General features: G+C 40.1%; 1 protein-coding gene across 6 annotated transcripts in view; it reads right to left on the bottom strand.

Moving 5' to 3' along the window:
* LOC123575924 (limbic system associated membrane protein) overlaps nucleotides 1-22,973 on the bottom strand; it is an 823,468-nt gene that overhangs the window by 39,359 nt on the left and 761,136 nt on the right. For all 6 annotated transcript variants that reach the window (XM_045436945.1, XM_045436948.1, XM_045436944.1 and 3 more), the window contains 2 exons: nucleotides 10,658-10,792; nucleotides 193-313 (listed from right to left, as the gene is read on the bottom strand). In XM_045436945.1, coding sequence (XP_045292901.1) covers nucleotides 193-313; nucleotides 10,658-10,792 — 256 coding nt within the window. The remainder of the gene's footprint in view (nucleotides 1-192; nucleotides 314-10,657; nucleotides 10,793-22,973) is intronic.

A 22,973-nucleotide genomic window follows, 5' to 3' on the forward strand; every position in this document is an offset into this window, starting at 1 on the left:
ACTTCACTCTTTGCATGTAACTTGAATGCTCTGGGGCTTCAGGTAAAGAACTACAGGCCTCTAAGCACTTGATAAAGAGATTTAGAAAATGAAGAGTCTAATAGTATAGACTCACATAATTACAGTGGGGCTAGGTTCTGTCCCTAGGACCACCTAGTGGAACAACGGGGGCATGGCACGTTTGGCACATACCTGGTGTCATCCCGGTACCACTCAAAGTCAGGCGCAGGCACTGCTGAGGCCTCGCATTTGAGTGAAGCTTTCCGTCCTGTGGTGGCTTCATTGCTCTTGGATTCTGTGATAGTGGGAGGATCTGGAGAAAAGACGGGGGCACAGTTTACATGAAAGTCAGAGGGTGCTGTGGAATTTCCATGCAAGAAGGAATCAGAAAGGACAATCTGATTGGAGAGCTGCACGAAAGGAAGTCTTAAAATCCTCATTTACAAGAATTTTGTGGTCACCTGAATGAATGGGACTGATCACTAGAAAACTAAATAAAATGAGAGATGATTAATGAAACTGTGGACTTGCTTTTCCTAAATGGGACGCTTAACAGGGTTTTATGGCAATGGAATAGGATTTCTGTCTCCCTCCTTCAATAGACCAACAATTATTTCAACCATGGATTATAATACTTACATCATTTTTTTTCTTTTCATAAGTTAAGTGGTGATACTAAAGGTCTTGGGATTTCAAACATATAATCTGAGCGTTTTTCTTGTTCATCATCATTATTATTGTCATTATTGTCACAGTTTGAGATGGTGGTAAGAAGTTTGATGAAAGTAATAGGGGGCTAAAATTCTCCCAACTCAAGCTTAGCCTGATAATCGTTGCAGGAATTCAGAAAAACAAACACACGAATGAACAAAATTGTGTTAGATGATTACCTTTTTTTCTCCTAAGAGTTCCCTTATCGCCATGACCCAAGTAAATTGTGCTTTTGTGTGTGAGTGTGCAGTTTGAGGTCTACCCTGCCGCGTGTCCGTTTTCTGTGCTCTCTGGCAGTTGTACACTTGATATGTGCTGCTTCGAACTGGGTCTGCAAAACGTGTAGCAGGCTTGAAATAAACTCAGAAGCACATCTGATATCCTAATTTGCCACGATTCTTTCAAACAGTCCTTCAGAGGGCAGAATGAGTGTTTACAGGGATGTGTGACCGAGCTGGGATGGTAGGCTCAAGCTCCGGGCTTGATGACGTTGTATTTGTGCGGGTTATGGACCTTCAAGGAGAAAAGTAGTTTTCAGTCCAAAGGTCATCTGCCAGAAAATGGTAGGCTGGCTGTGCACACAAGTCAAAAATAGAGCCGAACAATCTGTTTAGACTTTGTAGAGGAAAAAGCTTACTTAGGGAAATTAGCAAAGAAAACTCTAGTAACACAAAATTCATTTAAATTTCTGCTCTTTAGCACTTGGTTCAGCTCACTCATTTCTGAATTTTGTCTTCATATTCAAAATTATTTTCCAAGTTTCCCGTCTATGGAAGACTCTGCTCTTCTTAGTTAAAAAGGATGCACAAAAGCATCAGGTTAGTGTGCAGTTTTCTCTCCCAGTTCATTTTTACATCAGCTTGGACATCTTTAAATCACTGCCAGTGAGAGGAGGAGTTAAAGCATGGTTAGACAAGCACCTCCAGCCCATGTGCAGACAGGTGTGCCAGAGTGGGTGGTAGTGGCTGTTCTGTTTTAGACTTACCTGCTCAACTTTGTTTGGCACAAAAAAGCAGTCTGATGAGCAGAAAAGAACCTTGGATTGGAAACTAGGGGTCCTGGAATTTAATTTCAGTTTGGTTGTGTGGCCCTCCCATCACACAATTTATCTTACTGAGCCTTGGTTTTATTACCTATAAAATGAGGGAACCACACTTTAATGACCTATAGTATCCCTTCCAGCTTAAAAACAAAAACAAAACAAAACAAAAAAACCCAATTCTAGTGAAAACTGCCTATCCTTTACAAATGGGCAGTTGGTATCATTACGACCTAAGTCTATTTTCCTACCCATAACTCATTTAGCCTTTAAATTACTAACTTTCAAAATTGTAACTCATTTATCTGTTCCATGGGTTAGGAGTCAGGACGAACAGTCAGAAACAGGAAACCTGAGGTCTGATTTTGACTCTTCTCTTAAATAGAACTGTGGCCGGGACAAGTGTCTGCACCAGTTTGAGCTTTTTCTTTCTCATCTTTTAAAAGAAGGAGTTAGCTTAAAAGGATCCCCAAGATTCCACTTACAATTCTTTCATTCTATGTTTGGTTATATAGATCATTAGAGTCCATTAGTTCAAAAGAAAATGGAGGGGCGCCTGGGTGGCTCAGTGGGTTAAGCATCTGACTTTAGCTCAGGTCATGATCTCGTGGTCTGTGGGTTTGAACCCCACGTTGGGCTCTGTGCTGACAGCTTGCAGCCTGCTTTGGATTCTGTGTCTCCCTCTTTCTCTGCCCCTCCCCCACTGGCGCTCTCTCTCTCTCTCAAAAATAAATAAATAAACATTTAAAAAAGACAATGGAATAATTGGTGGTAGTTGTATTGATGGGGGAGGTATTTGTATAGAGATGGGGCATAGAATAGAGGTTAAGAGTTTAGATTTAGAGTTTGATAGATGTGAGCCCAAATCCAGGTTCTATCCCTCACTGTCCTTCCTCCTTATAGAAGATAGTATTTTATCTAGAGTTACATTTCTTCAATTTCCTCATCTATATACTGCTGGAACCAGAGGCAGGGAGGTCCACTTCGAGATTACTGAAGGAAGCCAAGATAGCCTGCGCTAGGTTTGTGATAAAGGGGCTGGACGAGAATGGGCAGATTTGCGATGGAAAGGTATGGAGCCACAGAACTGACAAGAATAGGGGTGCCTGGGTGGCTCAGTCAGTTAAGTGTCTGACTCTTGATTTCGGCTCAGGTCATGATCTCATGGTTGTGAGATCACGCCCTACGTCAGGCTCTGTGCTGAACGTACAGCCTGTTTAAAAAAAATTTTTTTTTTTTTTTACATTTATTTATTTTTGAGAGACAGAGAGAGGCACAGCACAAGTTGGTGGAGGGGCAGAGAGAGAGAAGGAGACACAGAAGCCGAAGCAGGCTCCAGGCTCTGAGCCATCAGCACAGAGCCCGATGGCGTGGCTCGAACCCACAAACTGTGAGATCAGGACCTGAGCAGAAGTCGGACGCTTATCCGACTGAGCCACCCAGGCACCCCATGTACAGCCTGTTTAAAATTCTCTTCCTCTGGCCCTCCTTCTCCTCTCAAAAAAAAAAAAAAAATGACAAGAACCTATGTAAAGGAGGAGTGTCAAAGGTAACACCCAAGTTTCTGGCTTGGGCATCTAAGGGATGCCATCTTCTGAGAAAGGATATGTCAGAAGAGACATAGATGGCCACGAATGAATGCTAGTTTCCCATCCTCACCTCTTCACGGAAGCAGGTTGTTAAGCTGCCAGTGACTCCCTCCACAGTTTGCAGCATGCTGGCCAGAGAGATAATCTTGCTTGTAATTCTACTGCTTTAATTTTTCAGTTTGTAAAATGAGTTTGAACCAGTGTTTGTGAGTTTCTGGAGCCACATTGCTATGAGTGACAAACCCTTGATGATGACTACCTTTTTGCTAAACCAGCATAATCTGGGCCCAATTACACGCTGTCCATCTCCTCCACCTCTGGCACTCATAGCTGTGGCACCTCAAGGTAATAATGCCATGATAAATGGCTTCCAGACCTTCCACCATGGGACCAGGGATGCAGGTCCCAGCTGTATAGTTTTGTGGGAGAGTTCTTCCTTGCTCTGGATGTTTCCTTCTGTGTGGTGGGAGCTTATTTCACTTCTTGCTCTGGGACCCAGAAGGAAGAAATGATTCTGAGTGAAAAATTTGGGAAGAATAAATGAGGTTTCTTCAGCTCCTCTCTTTCCTTGCTTCCTTTGCAACCAAGCTTCTGGCAGGGAACAGAGCTTCCCCTCTGCTTCTCCACAAGAAAGTCTTACCAGGACTGTATCCTTCCCACTCTCAGGTGAGTAGGCCTGCACCATTCCAGGGCTGCTGCCATGACTGGGGAAATAAGTTGTCCACACTAAGTACTACATCTTCCCATCTTGATCTCTAACAATGGGGGCCATTGAGTCTTCCATACAGCTTTACTTATTTCTCAATTTGTTCAGAACCTGAATAACTAAGTAGTAAGTTATTTATTAGCCCCTCAGAGATGCCAGCATGGGAAAAGTGGCAGCGAATTAGGGTTGAGCACTTTTAAGTGCACTAATTTTGGGATAGGATGACATTGGTCAATTACAAAGGCCAAACATTCGCTTCTCTCCTGGAAAATCTAGGAAATTTCTCCTACCAAGAAAACTTCACAGATAATGATAAATGTATGAAGAACTCATTGTTCCTAATATTTCTCATATGACACAATGGTACAGGTCTGTTCACTCATGGCTTATTGGAATGAACATTTCAAATTCATTTGTAATGAATCCTGTATAGGTGAGACTAAGAAAAATTGTTATAAATCACATTGCAGCATGCCTGGTGTAGTTAAAATAATAGATGTCCATGCTCAAAATATCATTATAATAAAAATTAAATGTGGCTTAATAAAAATGCTGCACAGAGGTCCATTGTAATCCTTTATGTGATTTTAGAGTAGCCTACAATTTTCAAAGGACTCTTCCAGTTTTCATTACTTAAAAATTCTGGGTTCTGAATATATTAATAAGGACTTTCTTTTTCTTTTTTTAATGTTTATTTATTTTGAGAGAAAGAGAGAGCACACGTGCAAGTGTGAAAGGGGCAGGGAGAGAGGGAGAGAGAGAATCCTAGGCAGGTTCTATGCTGTCAGCACAGAGCCAGACATGGGGCTCGATCTCATGAACCATGAGATCATGACCTGAGTTGACACCAAGAGTTGACACTTAACTGACTGAGCCACCCACGTGCCCCAGGACTTTCTTCTTCTTATATCACTAATAACAAGAGTCTTTCGATTAGAATGAATAGGATGACAATGACAATGGCTTGGCAAACAGAGTATCATTTATTTAATTATCCTAAATTTTGGAATAATAATATAAAAAGAACAAAATTCTTAGTAAAGATCTCAATTTGTGAGCATTTACCATGTGTTAGCACTTTTCTAGGCTTTAGATGTTCTTTTTATCCAAATAGTAGCCGTTGGAGGTAAGGATTATTAACCCTAGTTTATAAATGAGAAGACAGATATACAGAGGGTTAATAACTTGTCCAAATTCACATAGCCAGAATTTGATGGAGTTTAGATTTGAACCAATGTTTTGAAGCTCATGCTTTGACCTCTCTGGGCTTCCATTTGAATGAGTTCCTTTAAAAAGAAATGAATTCCTGGGGCACCTGGGTGGCTCAGTCAGTTAAGTGTCTGACTTTGGCTCAGGTCATGATCTCATGGTTTGTGAGTTTGAGCCCCGCATAAGGCTTTCTGCTGTCAGTGCAGAGCCTGCTTTGGATCTTCTGTCCTCCTGTTTCTTTGCCCCCTCCCTGCTCATGTGCTCATTAGCTCTTTCAAAAACAAATAAACATTAAAAAAAAAGAAAACACTGATTAAAAAAAAATAAATAAAAAGAAATGAATTCCTAATAAGGAAAAATACCACTTAGGGGAGCATAATGGTAGCTTAAAAAATAAATGTTCTACATCTGCTTAATATTAAAGGGTACCAAAAATAGCAGAACATGCAGTACATAGTAGGTATAAACCTGCATTAGAAATTAGGAGTTGTGGGCTCAATTTCTGCCTGTGCCACTTAGGTTGTCATCTCCTAGAGATGACATATTGATCTCGTGGAGCCCCTTACCTCTGAATGTAGATGATGGCCCCTGTGATCTGTCTCACAGGTTTGACGTAAAGATGAAATGAAATCATGGATATGAGAGCATGCTTAATACTTGAGGTGATTACATTTATTATTATTATTATTATTATTATTATTGAGAGAGAGAGGGTGCAAGTGAGTGAAGGGCAGAGAGAGAGAGAGAAGTGGGGCTCACCCAAAGTGGGGCTCATGTTCACTCAGTGTGGGGCTCCTGCTCACCCAAAGTGGGGTTGCGTGACTTGAACTCACAATCTGTGAGATCATGACCTGAGCCGAAGTCAGTTGTTTAACCAACTGAGCCACCCAGGGGCCCTACATTTATTATTTTTATTACTATTATTCACATGGTAGTTTGGAAGGAAAGAGGTCTTTGGAGTTAGATCTTGGTTAGAATCCCAACTCTATCTACTATTCACAAGTTCTTTGATTTTGTGGCCAAGAATGCTTATATTCTCTAAGCTCTGTTTTTGTCCTCTCTGCAGAGGGATAATCTGATTGTCTTCCCGGGTTGGTGTGCAATGGTAGACCAAGGTGGGAGGAGCAGAAAATGTAGGCAATAAGAAAGGTACTGTCTCCAAAGAATTTAGAAACAATAATAGAACTAACCGAAAGTTGTCTTTTTTTGTTGTTGTTAAATCACCATGGTCCAGTAATACTAAACCAAACATACTAAACAATGTCAGTGATAAAGTAAATACTCCTCTTTGCTGGGGCAGGTCAGGCCCAATATACCTCCCTCCTTGGTTAGCCACTGTTAATGTGATGATTACAGTGAATCATACAAAATTTCTAACAGTCTTGGTACACTGAAGGAATTCAGAAAATTATGATTCCTGTTCACATTGCAAAATTATGGTGGAAGATTGCAGTACTCTGGATTCTTATTGAATATTTCCTCTGAAGGTCCCATAATAGAGTCATAAACATTAGGACATGTGCTTACTGAAACTGTCCCAAATATAAGAATAAACATTTCCATTGGCATGGAAAATGAATAGTTGTAGCTATGAATATCCAGAGAAAGTAGCCAGTCTGGTTCCATGCTGAGCAGTTATTTTCCTAAAGTCTCATCATTAGGTGATTTTTGAATCAAAGCACTGAAGAGTTCAGTTAAAATACATATATATTACCTGGAGACAATGGATGTCTGCAATCCCAACTGTGGACTCTATGGTAGGTAACCTCTGCCCCTCTAATAAATGGCTATCAAACGTAAGGGTGAGCTTTAGAAATGCCAGCATCCATGTCCCCCAGCATCTGTGTTGGGTAGCTCTGGATACCAGTGTGGAGGCAGAGCTGAGTTCAAAGAGAAGTAAGTAGAGGAAAAAGAAGTTATAGCATGATAGTGTGAACCTGATTGGAGACACAGTTGTGGGAAGGTGGAAAGTAGGAATATTATCTGGTTAATGGGATGGAAGGAAGGTTTGAGAGCTAGGGGCAGCTTTGGAGAAGAATTTCTGCAGAAATAGGAAAAGATTTCAGTACAAGAAGAGTCCAAATAAACTTAACAGTCTGCTTTTATTGAACATTTACTATGCACAAGATGTTATCCTCAGGACATTGGGCACTAAGATGAGGTAAACCCATAAGTAGGTACTTTTAATACACTGTGAGAACTGAAATTGAAGGCTTACACATAGAATCTGTTAGGAGAGGCTAGTTGTCCCTAGGGCTGGTGTCTGGAAGAAATTAGCAGCTGTACTGTAAGTAAGATACAAGAAGCCAGAAGTCCTGTCTATTGTACTAGTAATAAGCTTATTTAGTTGAAGAGATTTCAGGTCAATAATTTAGCTTCTGAAACTCCAGGACCTCTTGCTACTTAGAAAATACATTTTGCATGTCAAATGGCTATATGTAATGCTATAAACCAACTGTGGAGAAGGATTATCCAAGAGAAGCAAAAAGGAAAGACGGTAGAATCCAGCTTATGAGGTAAACAGGACAAACTGTTGTGTCTACAGCTCTTGTTTAGTGCTCTAGGATTTCAGTGCCCTGCAACAAATATCTGTTGGCAACTGAGTAAATGAATCAATGAAATGCTTATAGAAGAAAATTGTCAACATTGGGATTTTTTTTTTTCAGTGGTACTCAGGGTCTGTTTCATTACAATAATCTATTCAGCCACTATTTATCTTAGCCTTCCTGACCCCCTGAACTAATTCCAAGCCCTGCGTTTTGAAAAGGAAGAGGAATCCGTTTAAATAATGGGACACTTTCATACTAGGTAGGCTCAGATCAAGTGATGAAGGTAAACACTGGATTTTTCACAGTAGGAACAAGTTCTGCTAGCCAGACCTGATTCTGTAATTTAATCTTGGGAGTCTTCATCTACTTAATACAACTACATTTAAATAGGACAAATTGTATGAACAGACCAACAGGTACAATGGCTAGTTGTTTTAATGTAATATAAACATAGCTTATGAAGTGTTGGTAAAAAGGTGATCACAAAGGAAATTGATACTAAATATATTTTCTAATATGTGACTGATATCATTCGCAAAGTTTGGAGAAATGTTACAAAAGCAGAGTTTACCTATGAGTTTTTTACCTACTCACTCAGTAAACATTCACTTAGCAATTTTTATAAGGTCAGGCATGTGCTGCTGGTTAGGACATACAGGATGTTTAAGCTCATTATAAATCTCTGTGTGATTTGTTATTAGGTATATTTTCAGAATCTTAAGGTTCTGCCTATATTCTTCCATGGTTCACTCAACACTAGGAAAAGCTCACATCTTCATAAAAGCCTTTCTTGAAAATTATCAGTATTTTCTGCTGCTCTAAGTTACACTATGGGGACAGTCAAAAAGGAGCAATGTCAGACTAATTGCGCTAATAATAATAGGGCCCAGGCGGCTGGCTTTGATCTTGGGAACCATCTGCAATGCAGACCACTTTGATGTTTCACACAATGGAAGCATAAATATTTTCTATGTACTCCATGATTGGACTTTCAGAAATCTAATTAAGATGAAGGTCAATTAAGAGAAAATGAAATCTTAACTCTAAAAGTCAGAGAAGAGGTGGAAGATGATGGCACGGCTCTGTGTACATAAAAGAACCTAACTAACCTAATTATAAACTTATATAAACACCCAGAGAAATTGCCTTTCATGTGAAAAAAAGGTCCTAAAGCATTTTATAACATTGAGATCATTAATGTGTCTTTGAAACACACCCAGCACTGAAAAAGAATGGTAATACTGGCATTTCAAAACTCTATTACTAAAAAAAATCGCAGACAGCTACAGGATAAAAGCACTTCAGAGCTCATCAGATGTACCCCTTGCTTCTTGGAAATGATTTCCATAAGTGTCTATGGCAGAGTCCTAGGTATTGGATTCTTCTAGGTATGGTGTGAAGGAGATTTCACTGTCTGTCTCAGAAGGCTGCAAGGTTAAAATAGGGCATTGGGAAATGGTGCAGCCCAGTGTGGACCAGGTCACCTTAGGCAAGTTTCCTCACCTCTTTATGCCTCAGTTCCCAGAATTTTAAAGTCAACCTAATGATATTTTTCTCAGGAGTTTACTGTGTGAATTAAATGACAAATGTAAACCCATTAGTCCAGTGCTGCACGTGGTAGGTATTAAGAATTGAAAACTCCTTCTCTTCCTCTTTCTCCTGAGAGCATGGGCTTTAGAATCAAATGGGCCAGAGTCTGAATCCCTTTTCTTACACTTGCTTTCACACTGGAAAGGCAATTTTTACCTCCTGGGGCTTCTGTGTCTCAAACCCTAAAATGGAGTCTATTACGTACACCATGACAGGGACTTCATTTGGATCACTGGTATATAGGTAACTGCATGGAGGACTTAAGATAATGGAAGGTAACTTGTCATGGTCTGAAGTATATCTTCAAATGTGGGTCAATGTGATTGTGCATGTGTCTCTGTATGCCTTTGTGCCTGCATGTGCATGTATGTGTGTTATATGTGGATATGTATACATGGGTGTGTAGGGGGTGTGTGTGTGTGTGTGTGTGTGTGTGTGTGTGTATGCTAAATGCATAGGAGGGAAGAAGTGTTAGGACATCCCTTTGTTCCTGTCAGTAACCACAATTGTGTGATGTGGGAACTTGAATTTGAGTGATGTGAAAAGTCACTCTTAACTGAACAGGGTAAACGAATTCTCTTTATTCCTTTGCTGGGTGACACACATCATATGGATCCACCCCCACCCCCTGTCTTTTGAACTACATCTAAGGATCCTTTCATCTGAGAAGTTCAAAGTATGCCCATTACCTATGCATCTTAGTGAAATCTTCGTTTCTAATGCCCATACTTTGGGACAAATAGATAACCAAATTAATTTATCAGGTATCCCTAGTAGCCATCGGGGACACGTGATATCTGACCAGTGACTTGAATTTATTCTCAAGGCCAATTAGCTAAACAGCAGAGGATAGGTTATTCCCTTCTGACAAACAATGCAATAAAATAGAAATTCCAGTTTAAGCAGATATGAATTGTTTCTTTTTCCAAGGTGGTATGACCTTGTTCTCCACAAAGACCAGAATAGTGATTGCCAGATATGCTAGTGCTGTCTGATCATGTTTTCTTAATTCTGTAGTCTGAGTAAAAGACAGACTGTATTGTTAAATGCATTATGGGTTATATTTAGAGTTGGTAGAGTTGATTTATCAAATTCAAAGGCCACGTCCTGCCCTTGGATATGTCCAATGTATAAATGTGTATCCCTGACCAGAGGCGCGTCTGCTTGAAATGCAATGTTCTTTTGCTAATGGGATCTTTAGAGCTTGCTAGTGGTGGAGGTGGGCCCTGGGCACACTGCACCTGTTGGCTTTTGCCATACTCACAGTTCACAGTGACCTTGACTTGTTTGACATCCGCTGAAGAGACTTCATTGGCAGCTTTGCACTCATATTTGCCTGACTGCTCCCTGGTGATGCCGAGGATCTCCAGATATTCTTCTTCTCCTTCAAATTCTCTCCCTGAAAAACGGAGATTTGCATGACTGTTTTTTAGGTTTACAATGTGCAGCAGAACACCTGTTTTTTTTCCAGAAGCAGAAAATACACATGGATTTTTAATACTTTGGCAATGTATTTGTCGGAAGTAACGTTCCACAGAAGCAGACCCCACCCAAGACAAAGAGTCACATGAAAGTGATTCTGGAAGAAGTGTTCTCAGGAAAAACCAGTAGGGAAGTAGGAAAATGGGACCTGGACGAGAAAGAAGCCACGAGAGGGTAGAGGTCACATCCCATACAGGACAACTTGGCTTAATCCCTCAGGGAGCTCTGGGGAGAGCACATGCCCCACTTAAAGTTGTCCTGACCAAAAGTCAGGAAGCTGGAGTGTTAATGCATCTACACCCATGAGGGGGACAGACATCCACCCATCAGTCATTGGTTAAGGGCTCAGAACAAAGTGGGAGTTGGGGGCAGGTGCACATGGTTGTAAGGGCTCAGAGGCACTACTGTTGAAGCACTGATATCATCAATTACACCATGCAGCAAAGCACTCTTCCCACCAGTTGTTATTAGGACAAGTGGCTTCCTTTTGAGAAACTGTCACTCTTCTCCCTTAGATTATGAGGAATTCTGTTCACAAAGGTCATCTTCAAAACCCTGTCTTGCAGTTATGGTTTCCTTGCTCAGTATCAAACTACATCATTACTGAGGCTTTCAGGCTATGGACCAGATCCATAAGAATACACTGCTGATGCTGTGCTTTGTGACAGACTGTGTCACATGGGCGTGAGTGGTAGGGAGCTCAATATCGGTGGCTTAATCAGTTAGGATTAGGGGTCTGGAAGCCTTTTTGGACAGTCCCACAAAGTTGGATGTGTCCGTTTAGTAATGAAATGTCAAGATAGGCAGCCTTCTTTAACTCCCCTTATGTGGAGCATAATTGATTAAATGAGTTTCTTCCTGGAGAGGGATGGGGTGGGGAGAAGAGGAAGGGGAAGAGAGGAAAGGGAAAGGGAGGAAAAGAAGGTGAAGAAGAAAGGGGATTGAGCAGGGAAAGAGGTTGGCCAAAAAAGCCAATGGACTTTAATTCTGGCTAAATTGAACCCTCCTCACCCTAGATTACAAATCCCACTGCTGTCAGGTTAAGATGAAACAGCCTGGGAGCCTGCTAAAGGACACCGTCCTGCCCCTGTGAAGAAATCTTGCTCCCGGTCATCCTACACTAAATGGTACCAATTAATAGCTTTGCACAAATGCCACAAGCTGTTTTCCTTTTCTGGAAATTCCCCAATGGCCAAATCAACATAACAGACAACTAGCACAGAGACAAATTCACTGTCTAAATATGTCAGCCAAACCTGTTAACTAGACTCCCAATAGAACATAGGCTTCTTTGATAACATCCTATAACACAACTGTCAGCCAAGCTTCGAGTCTTCTGTCAATTGTCACTATCACTAGTACTGAGGAAACTATGCAATCTTAACAATAAAGGACAGTAGTTATACAGAAATATATGGTTCTGGTCCTGCACATTATCTAGCACATGCTTCTACTGAAAATGTTTTAGAATTAGTCTATTAAGTAAATAACTGCGTATTATCTGTAAAAGATTTTTTCCTCTGTGTTTTCACCTTTCTTCTTCTCCACATTTAGGCAAGCAGTCAGATGTGACTTCACATGCCACAGAAGTAAAATATGGTAGGAAAGAAAACAGAAACCTTAGGAAGGGTAATAGTCCACTCTATTGGATGAGCCGGTAAGAATTTGGACTTGGAGGAAAAAAAATTCATTCCTACGTACTTGCAACTATGGACTTGAGAGTCATGCCAGCTAATTGATGCTAAAATCTTGTAGCCAAATACAAATACCCTGAAGACAAATGGTAATGTTGACAACTGCAGGCCAAAATAGGTGTAAACTCGTTAAAAAATCTGGAGTGCAGAAGTGGGATTGACAGTAAGACAACATTACTGATTTTGAGAATCATGGTGGATCGTAATGAAAGAAGGGTTCAAAACGATATCGGAATGGTGTAGGATTTCTCCCATGCCCTGCCCCCACACCCATCAACCTCATTCCTGAGTAGGTACTGAGCTGTCAGTGAAAGAGAGAACAAGTACAGTCTTCTTAGAGATGGCTAACAACACTGAAGTCTTTTTTGATTCCCATGAAATACCTAGAAATGGCGGGTAGTGAATCCCTACCTTGCAGTTTGAATTTCTGAAAGATATAAACCTGTTCCAGGAGAGGGAAAGATGACTTTTAGCAGTACAAATGAAGGCCCTACAGGTTTGGGAAGGTGGCACCTGTGAGAGTAAACATTAAGATGAACCAGAGAAAATAAAGTGGTGTTTATTGGGTTTTGGACCTGGGATTCTTACATGCCAATGTAGGTATTAATAATCCAGTCTTTCCAGGTAAGTAGATAATAAAACAGATCCTCACCAGATGAATTTTCAATCCCACATCTCCAGGAAGACTTACCCCCAATACCACCTGAAGATGAAAGGGAGTTTCTCTTATGGGCCCCAACCATAAGGCAGGATGATCATTTGCTTCTCCCATGATAGCTCTGCTCCACTCTGATGACTGCCTCATTCCCCAGCACACACATACACAGCTGCTTCACTAGACTGGGGAGTCTCAGTGTGCAAACCAAATACAGGCAAGAGACACTGGCTGTTCTTCCTTCATCTAACAAGCTTGATAAGAATTTAAAATATTAAACACCACCTCTGGAACCTTCTTGTCATTCTTCCTTGACCCCTTGGATCCTTCAGCTGAAACTTTTATACTGCCTACCACCTCTTGCTCGTCTATTTTTCTTACACCCACAGGAGACTTTGCCCACAACACATTATCTGTCCTACTTCACTTGAACACTTCTTATTAATCCATAGTGATCTGAGAGGAAATGGGAGCTTTTCTGTTGCACAGAATTTGGCTCAGATTAGTTGGTGGAGTTAGCTGAGCTGAATTAAGAAACACAAGCAGAAACTAAAGTCAGAGTCAATAAATCATATAGCTTAAGAGAATTAAGTATCGAAAGGTAGCTCAGTATGTCTATAGGAGAAGCTAGTATATCAATCCACTCCTTTTAATGATCCTCACAGAGTACTCTTTTACTGGGGAAGAAAAGGTATGCTGACTCTTCCGCTGTTGAAAAGCCGGATGGGGCATCTCTGGCCATGCCCTAAGGATGTATTTGCTGTGTGGAGTTGTTGCTTCAAAAGAAGGTATGGCAATACTAACAGAGCCCCCAGGTGGAAACAGTCACCATGACCAACTGCAGTTTTTTGTTCAAAGCATGGAGTACATGTTGTTAATCTCGAGACAGAATTCTAAAATGCCCTTGGATTCTCTTGCTCCTCTCCCTTTGCCCTTGTGTGTCTGTCCCCCTCAGGCCACCTTTCCCCTCCATGTTTTCAGTTCACTCTGACTAGCTGCTCTCAACCCAAGGGTGCTGTCCCCATTTCCCCTTTACTCTCTCAACCTTAAGAAGGCTCTGAGAATGGAGTGTGACACTTAACCTGTTGTTGAGTTCTCTGCTGGAATAAAGCCCTCTGGCTACAACGTGGGCCTTCCTCTTGTTCCTATCTATTACTTTCTGCCCTTGTATAAATGTTTACTTGAAATGCAAATTTCAATATTCTGGTATTTTAAACATCTCAACCTATTTCCACAAGCTTGCTCACGTCGCCGAGTGTTATATTTATTCTGGGATCTGGTGTTTAGTTTAAATCTCCCTTTGCTTAATGTGCTTTTGTGTCTCCTGGCAATATTCAGCTACCAGGCTAAATAACTTCTCGTCCTCCTCAGTGTATGCACCTTTCAAACTCTTGCACATAATTAGCATATCCCCTCTTAGTCACTGTTTACTCAAATTGTACATATTAGTTCTTTTAATATTTCTTCATAAGTCAGAAAGAAGGGCCTAGAGCTAATGGCAAGAGGAAAGTGTTCTCTTCTGTGCTCCCTAAAGCAGAGGCAAATCAGCCAGGAATAATGCCAATTAAAGTATGCCAGGTGCCACCTTCTGAGTATAGCAGCTTTAGAGTTCTGTGCTTTGGTGAATCATGGGGACTTCAGTGTTGACTGAACAAGTCATTTAGATTCCCAAGGTCAATCAGGCCTTTGTAAGCAAGCAGCCATTTAAAATTAAATATATTTCCATGGCACTGCTCTCTCCCCCTTTCTCTCCTTCCTCTCTCTCTCCCATTCCTCTCCTTCTCCTTCCCACATACACAGACGCATATAGACAAACAACTGTTTATTTACATATAACCATTCACTTGAACTTTTAGGAAACAGCATACAAATTCACTAACACCCAAATATTTGCTTACTAAACAGAGCAGGCCTATTCTTGAAAAATCTGCAGAGATGACAAGTGCCCTATTTGAAATTTAAAAAAAAGAAAGACTACTACCCTAATAATCATTATGATATTTTTCTTTTCCTTTATTAGAGATACAGGAAATAAAATTGAGAAAACTTGTTAAAATTTGAGCATTTTAGGACTTTAAAAATGTAGAATTCCAAGGGTTTATACATGTTAGGAAATGGACAAATCATTTTTTCCCCACTATTCTGAGAGGAATCTTAGTATAACATCCCTGTAGATCATTCTTTCACAGAAGGGAAGATGGGTTTGAAATAGGGTTGACATCTTCTTCGGCTCTTCTAAATTTGAATATTTACAAGTTGCTGTAAACACATTACCTTTAACATAAACACACATACAGATGAAGGAAAAGCAAAGAAGTGGAACGTGTCTTGCAAGGCATGTGTGTGTTTGTGTGGGCCTGTGGCTGGAAAGAAGAGTGAACAGGATGAGCGAAAGCAAGCTATGAACTTCCACCTCTAAAAATAAAAGAAAAAAAGGATTGCAAATCAATGATGCCATTTGAAGTTTCCTGTGCTAACTTCAAATGCTGTAACAAGTTTCTGTTCTTACAGTACGTTTCATGTTTTCTTTTCTTTTTTTTTTTCCTAAGGACATACTCACCTGTTGCTGTGTTTGCTTCCTTCCCTACTTTTTTTTTTTTTGCACATCACGTTCTACACAAACATGCTAAAAAAACGGGAGCAAGAAACCCTGGAAATATGCCTATGATGGGGTTCTGTTTATATTTCCAGCCATGTCTCTCTCTAGGTCCTTTGAAGTTTGGTTGCTCAGCCTCACATCCCACCTGAGAGATCCTTTAGTATTTGACAGTGTTTCTGTCCAAAGGGTGAAACCATTTCTCATCCCACCTTTTACTGCCCACCCAACATGAGAGGGTTGAAGGGAGTGGTAAATGATCTGTGTCTGAAAGAAGACAGGGGTGGGGGCAGACACAGTCTTCAGAAGCAGCAATCATAGGAGAATAAAGAGACACAGGGAGGAACACTACATTGAAGAGACACAATGGTGATACAATAGGCATGATTTTAAAGAAGAGTTTGAGGATTGGAAATGAAAGAAGAAAGAGTTCTCTAGAGAATGAGGCATTTAACTATTGACATATTGAGCTATAAGGAAAGGAAGGGGTTGGTTACTCTGCTGGAGAAATGTTCCCCATTTGAATAGGAAGACACAACAGGGTGTGGATTATGCAAATTGGCCCCATGCCTTCTGCAGCCCCAAAGGGTGTAGTTAGTACCCAGAAACCAGAGGCATGCACAATGCCAGGAAAGATTCACAACTGGCTTTGGCTCTATGAATGAGCATAAGCCAAATGAAGAAGAACGCCCTGGCATCATTTTTCTTGGCATCCAGAGAGATCCAATTCATTATGGTTTGTATTTTTGCTTTCACATACAAAAAATCAGCTAGCTGACAGTTTGAGCTCAGCATCCAGCCGGAAGCTGCCATCTACACATCCTTTTTATTCCTGGGGCACGACATTCTGTTATTGTACTCATACTTAACCATTACTTACCTCCTATTTGGTGTCAGTTTTTAGAAACGGTCCTGCCTTTCTAAATGCTAGGCTTGGAATCAGGATTCCCTACATTCTTTTTTTTCAAGGGAAATTGTATTGATAATAGCTAATCTTCCATTGTAGGGACCACATCTGGTTTTGCTCATTGTACCCCTCCCTATCGTGCAGCATGATGCTGGATGCTGGAGTGCTTCAGAAATATTGCAGAGTGACTGTTGAAGAAGCTGCTATTTAATAAACACATACTAGGCACTGTGCTAGGTGACTCAGATATTATCTCATTTAATTAACAATACTGTGTTAGAGTGCTTACAGATGGAAATCCAGGTTTAGAGAAGACCCTAGAGGAAATTGCCCAGGTACATAATGTGATTAAGGAGAGCTGAGGTTGAACCGGTCTGTGGGCTTCTGGAGCCCATGTTTCTGACTAGGCATATCTACTTTTGTCGGTAGGCTGCCATGAGATGTTATAGTTAGCTGGACCCTTAGCTCTCATAAGCCACTCTATTTCTGTCTACTGAGTATCAAATGGGAGTTTGAGAATGAGAAACTCAGGGAGTTTCCAAAGCAATGCAACTCAGTTACAGATAAAGAAAGTAAAAGATAGCCTTCAGTTTTTCTAAGGGCTGTCCACTTAACTTCTTAATGAAAGAATCAAATGAAGCAATATATGAGAAAACAAGTTGGTAATTTAGAAGTTTAGCACCACCTACTTATTTATAGAGGTCCCACCAAAGCCACTGGTGCACACAAATGCCAGCAGCTAGCAAAGGAGCTACAGTGTAGAATGGACACCTGGTATTAGGAAAGACTTACTGGGAGAAGTGAGTTTGTAGGAAGCTGAAAAACACAAGTGCAGAAAACCAGGGCTGGCAAATTGTGAAAGGGTGTGGCAGTCTGGTTAGCCTGCTTGAAATAGAGTTTTCCATGCAAGAGAAATGAGCATCATGCTGTGATAGCAGGACATATGCTAGGTTGTGTGGGGTGGTGTGCAGACTCTGGATTTACTGTTTGGTACCCCTGCATCTCAATGAAGGCTCAATGGAGCCTTCTGGCACCCCCAAGGTACTGATTAAAATGCCATTTTTTATCATTTGTTTTTTCCTTCCTTCTCTCTCTCCCTCTTCCCTTCCTCCCTCCCTTCCTTCCTTCCCCTTCCTCCCTTCCTTCCTTCCCTACCCCCTGCTCCTTCTTTCTTTCATTTCTGGAGAAAACATGGCATATAAGCATGGAATCCCATGGAAATTCTATTTATTTAAAGTCCTTTTTATACTTTTTATATCAATACCACTTACACTTACTATCAGTTCCTTGGTGCTGAATCCTAAAATGTTTTGTGATAAGCTGCCCTGCGAATTGCTATTGAGAGTGAAGATGGTTCTTCAGGGATGACAAATAGTCATCATCAATCTTGACTAATAGGCAGTGGCTTCCTGAAGCATGATGTTGAGAAAGATTTTGAGGCAGCGTCTGGGCTCAATGGGAAAGAGTGACAACATCTGTGAGGGCAGAAGAAAGGAATGTGTGACACATACTTGGACCTTTGCTTGCCCCAGGGTCTCTTGTAGTCCATTTGAGTTTTCTTAAGTACGAACAGTATTCTAATGCAGTGTGTATGTTGAAAGCTAATGACTTCCTGGGTTTGAATGCAATTGGCACCACTTGGGAAATTAGGAAGGCGTGCTTAACCTGGAGTGAAGATAATGAGTTACATTCTTCATGTGGTTGGTATCAGGTTTTCTTGGAACATCCTAGAGAGTACGTTCCTTAGGCACCCAGAAATATGGAGTTGCTAAGAGCCTGGGGCTACATGTGGATTAAATGTGTAATATATACATTGGTGGTAATTCAAACGCTGTAGTAGGGGCTGCAGAAAGTTAGTATGATACAGCATGATGTCATAAAGCAAGGACTCACTGTCTTCATTTTTATTTTTCTAAGGGTGCAAGAAAGAATAGGCAAGGAGGTAAAACCAGAAAAAAAAGACCTCAGAAGAGTCCTTTGGAATAAAAAAAAAAATTCTGCAGGCATCTGTTTTCTGGATGATTCCATAAGAAGTGGATGAGGAAGACCTTAGAATTGGTAGCCAGAGGCAGCAACGCCCAAGATCTCTCAGCATTGTCGTCAGAACTGTGGGTGTTACAGGACCTGTCATTAGCGATTCTGCCATGGCTGAGGATTAAATATCAGAAGAGATGAGAACAGCGGTTGCTGTTTTCAAAAGTCACATAAATCAATTGGCATTTTGTAAGTGAATGTGTTAAACGCAGCAGGGCAACTGCACTGTGGAAGGAATGCTAGGCAGAGTTTGCGGCTGCCACAGAAGCCTTAGAAAGGTAATTAAAACAAAGCAGGCAATAACCCCACCTGGCCCTCTGCCCTTTCATTACAGGCCTCCATGTTGCAGTGACCTCATTTGGGCTCACCCCCAAATCCTAGCCTCACTTCTTCAGCTAGCCTCACTGCTGAATGAGCTGGTCGATCCAATTTAGAGAACTCTTCTTGCTTAAAGTCAATAAATAAGTAATGAAGAGAAAAGTGGAGTGAGAAGTGGGGGTGGGTCAGAAAAGGAAATGGTATAAGCCTGAACTAAATGGATGTTCTTAGAATATTCCCATTTAACATAAGGCGGGAGGCTCAGGGCTCCACGCAAATAATCATAAGGAGTCTGGCAATTTGCTTCTTGTTTTTAGACCAAAACGTATGAACCAGGAATTACCCCCATCAGCACTCCATTTGGGTTGAAGCCCTGTGTGTACTAGCACCCGCCCACCCCCGGCCCCCCAATCCTGGCCCGGGCTTTTGGCCTTTCAGGGAAGCAGATGGATCTCTGTGCGAATGGGGGGCCCAGCTGCAGTGTTGGGAGCACACACACTTAGAGGCGGCGTGGGTGAGCCTAGGGGCCAGCCGGTGCCTGCTCTGGAAAGCGGTGGCTCTCCAGGGCTGGGCCCACGTGCTCCTGGAAGGCTCCGAGGCTAGTGGGCCAAAGCTTAATAGGAAAACAGCAGCGATTTGTCTCCACTGCTATTTATGTTTCAAGCGCGTGACAGGCTGTCAGTGCAAGTGAGGGTCGCTAAATTTACTGCCTTTCAGATTACTGCCACAGTCTCCGACTTGACAAGTCACTTCATTTAAAAAGCACTGCGTGAGGATGTTTCCTCTACTCCTTTTTAAATAAAAACAAAGGCACAGAGAAAGGCCACCACGGAGGTTTAAACAGATGAAATGAGGAAAGTCCACCAGACTGTCTTATCCTGATGGGAAGGCGCTACTTTCACAAATCCCCCTTAATTAAAGTGGCAGGTTAAAGGAAAGGGGTGACCCGGAACTTCTTGGTTTGACTGATTTGTGGACTGGATGATATTTTTACGATGGTTAATAAAATGAATTTTTATACCTGTTGAATTTGAATGCTTAAAGAATATTCAAGTGCAGATCCCTTCCAAACAACTGGATATAAATGAAGAATAAAACTACTTTTTTTTCCTACACTTCATTTCTTTATTCATTTATTTTCTGAGGTTTTTATAAACCAAAGAAGATAACTCAAGACAAAAATAAAGAACTAACCATCGAGGGGGCAAAATAAGATGGGTACCTCCAAATGCTGAATAAGATTAATGATTCAAAATATAAATTTTTAGTAATAAAAGACCTAAATACCTAAAAATATATAAGCAAGTGGGTTGTGTGTCTGAATAGCAAAATGTGGCTTCTGAAGTACGATTATAAATGGCAATTATAAGAACTAGGAAGTAGAAGAAAGAAAGTTATTCTCTCATGGAACTTACATTCTCATCAGGGATAAATACAATTGAACAGCTCTGGAAGGCCTTGACTTTATTTCACACGAACGGAAAATGGATTAAAGGCTTTGCAAATTATATGTGAACTAGTTTCTGTTAAAAACTATTAATCATATTTTCATCAATGATTTTAAATTCTGCTTCTATTTACATTTTGGTTTATTTCCTGATTCTTTTCTGTTTCTTGCTTCTTTCTGTCTATGCTTGGGCTAGGCGCCTACTATTTTTATTTTTTTTAATTTTTAATCTATGTTGGGGGAGAGTGGGAGTTTTTATACCTGTTGAATTGCCATAACTTTTTTTTTCTAAGTAAACTCTACACCCAACGTGAAGCTTGAACTCATGACTCTGAGATCAAGAATCACATGCTCTACCAACTGAACCCCAGGTACCCCATACCATAGCTTTCAATACATTTTAATTAAAGCTATGCATAGTCATTTCTCAGAATTTTCATGATTGGTTCCACATATTTTTTTCAGACGAACTTTAGAATTATCATTTACATCAAACAACAAATAAATATTCGGTTTTTTGATTGGGTTTATATCAGATTTATAGGTTCACTCACAGAGATATAGCTTTATAATCTTAATTCTGTCTATCCAAGAATAAGATATCATATTTAAGTCCTTATTAATCCATCAATTGTTTTTTTCTTCCTAAGTCATGAGAATTTTGCATTAAGCTTATTCTAATATATTTTATATTTTATTATTCCTTTTTACTATTATGTAACTGGTATCAATCATATTTCCTTAAAAAAAACCCATAGTTTTATATGTCAATACTGTAACCAAATACCTAATGAATGATCTTTCTCTTTTATTATTGCTAAAATGGTGTTGAAGCAACAGGCTATAACTTGTTGAGAAAAAAAAAAATCATTCTCATATTATTCACGAAAACAAATTCAGATGTGTCACATAATTTAAAATTAAAATGTAAACTGTAAGGATACTAAGAGAATAGACAATAATTTGATAAAACTGAAGAAGGTAATATCTTTGTAAGCAAGTTAGGAAACACAGAAGCCATAAAAAAAAGAGATTAGTTTACATAAAAAGTCAAAATTTTTCCATAGTACAAAACTTTCATCAACAAAGTAAATACAGAAATGACAAGATGAAAAATTTATAATATAAATGACATAAAAGGGCCACATTTCTTCCAAAGTTGGGATTTTCAAAATCAGTGGGCTGGTTTGGTTATTTTGGGAGACAGTTTGACAATAGCGACTAAAGCCGAGGACATGCATACGTTCCAGCAATTCCACTACTATGTTCAGTGATGTTCCCAGAAGCATTGGAAACACCCACATTGTGTAGAAAGTACATAAATTGTTACATATTCACATAATAAAATACCATACAGCAAAGAAAATGAATGGATGACAGCTGTAAGTGGCAATATGGACAATCTCCCAAACATAGTGTTATGTGAAATGAATAAATAGAGTATAAATCTCCTCTTATGAAAATTGCAGACAAGGAAAACTAATCTATTTTTTTCAGAAATGCTGTATAGTTGTAGAATTATAAAAGTAAGCTAGGAAAGGATTATCACAACATATTTGCATTATTATATCCAGTATTTATTAAATGCTTACTATTAAATGTCATGCTTTTCATAGATATGTATTCAGTTACTTAAGAAAATTTCATTCATGTAATGCCCTCTAGTCACTAAAAAGATATATTGATTATAGAATGCTAGTTATGGTTTATCTCTTTTGTGTTAAAAAAAGTTGTATTCACACATAAATACATATATTCATATATATGCTTTTTAACACAGTTGATTGTATATATACAGTGTCTATGTAATATTAGTGGTAGTCTTCTGGATTATGGAATCAGAAGGGCCAGGAGTGTGTTGTCAGGGAATTTCTCTTCATTTTTTGTCCTCCTATATTGCTTGAATTTTTGACATAAATCATATTACTTTTATATTAAGAGTTTTTTTTAAAAAATGGAATTGGATTTAATAACTTCAGTATAGAGGAAAGACATATTCACCCTTTTGGCTGTCTCCTCAGGGTGGGTTTCTCATAATGAAAAAGAAAATCTCTGAGATTTTTCTATTTCTGGCATAAGGAGAGAGAAGAATTAATACAGAAATAAGACACCGATACCAAATGACAGGAGGAATTACCAGCCAGGAGGTTGATTTATATAAAAACAGAACAATTCTCTAATTTGCTGGACAATCAAGAACTTTAGTGACTGTATGTGTGAACTGTCTGTTCTTCCCTAGCCTCTGTACTGGCTGACTGTTGCTATTGAGGAATTGTGACCTGCGGGCCCAGCCCACTCTGCCCAGGAGCACTGAGACGCAAGCCTGGCCTTCCTTAGAAGTTCTTTCCTCACTATTGAGAAGGGTTTGGCCCTCAGCACTGACCCTGAAGGCAGAAGGTATCTATATGCACACTCAGATACATTTTCTTTACCTGTCCTTCACTCTG

This window comes from Leopardus geoffroyi, chromosome C2, assembly GCF_018350155.1.
Source record: "Leopardus geoffroyi isolate Oge1 chromosome C2, O.geoffroyi_Oge1_pat1.0, whole genome shotgun sequence".
Classification (NCBI taxonomy): domain Eukaryota; kingdom Metazoa; phylum Chordata; class Mammalia; order Carnivora; family Felidae; genus Leopardus; species Leopardus geoffroyi.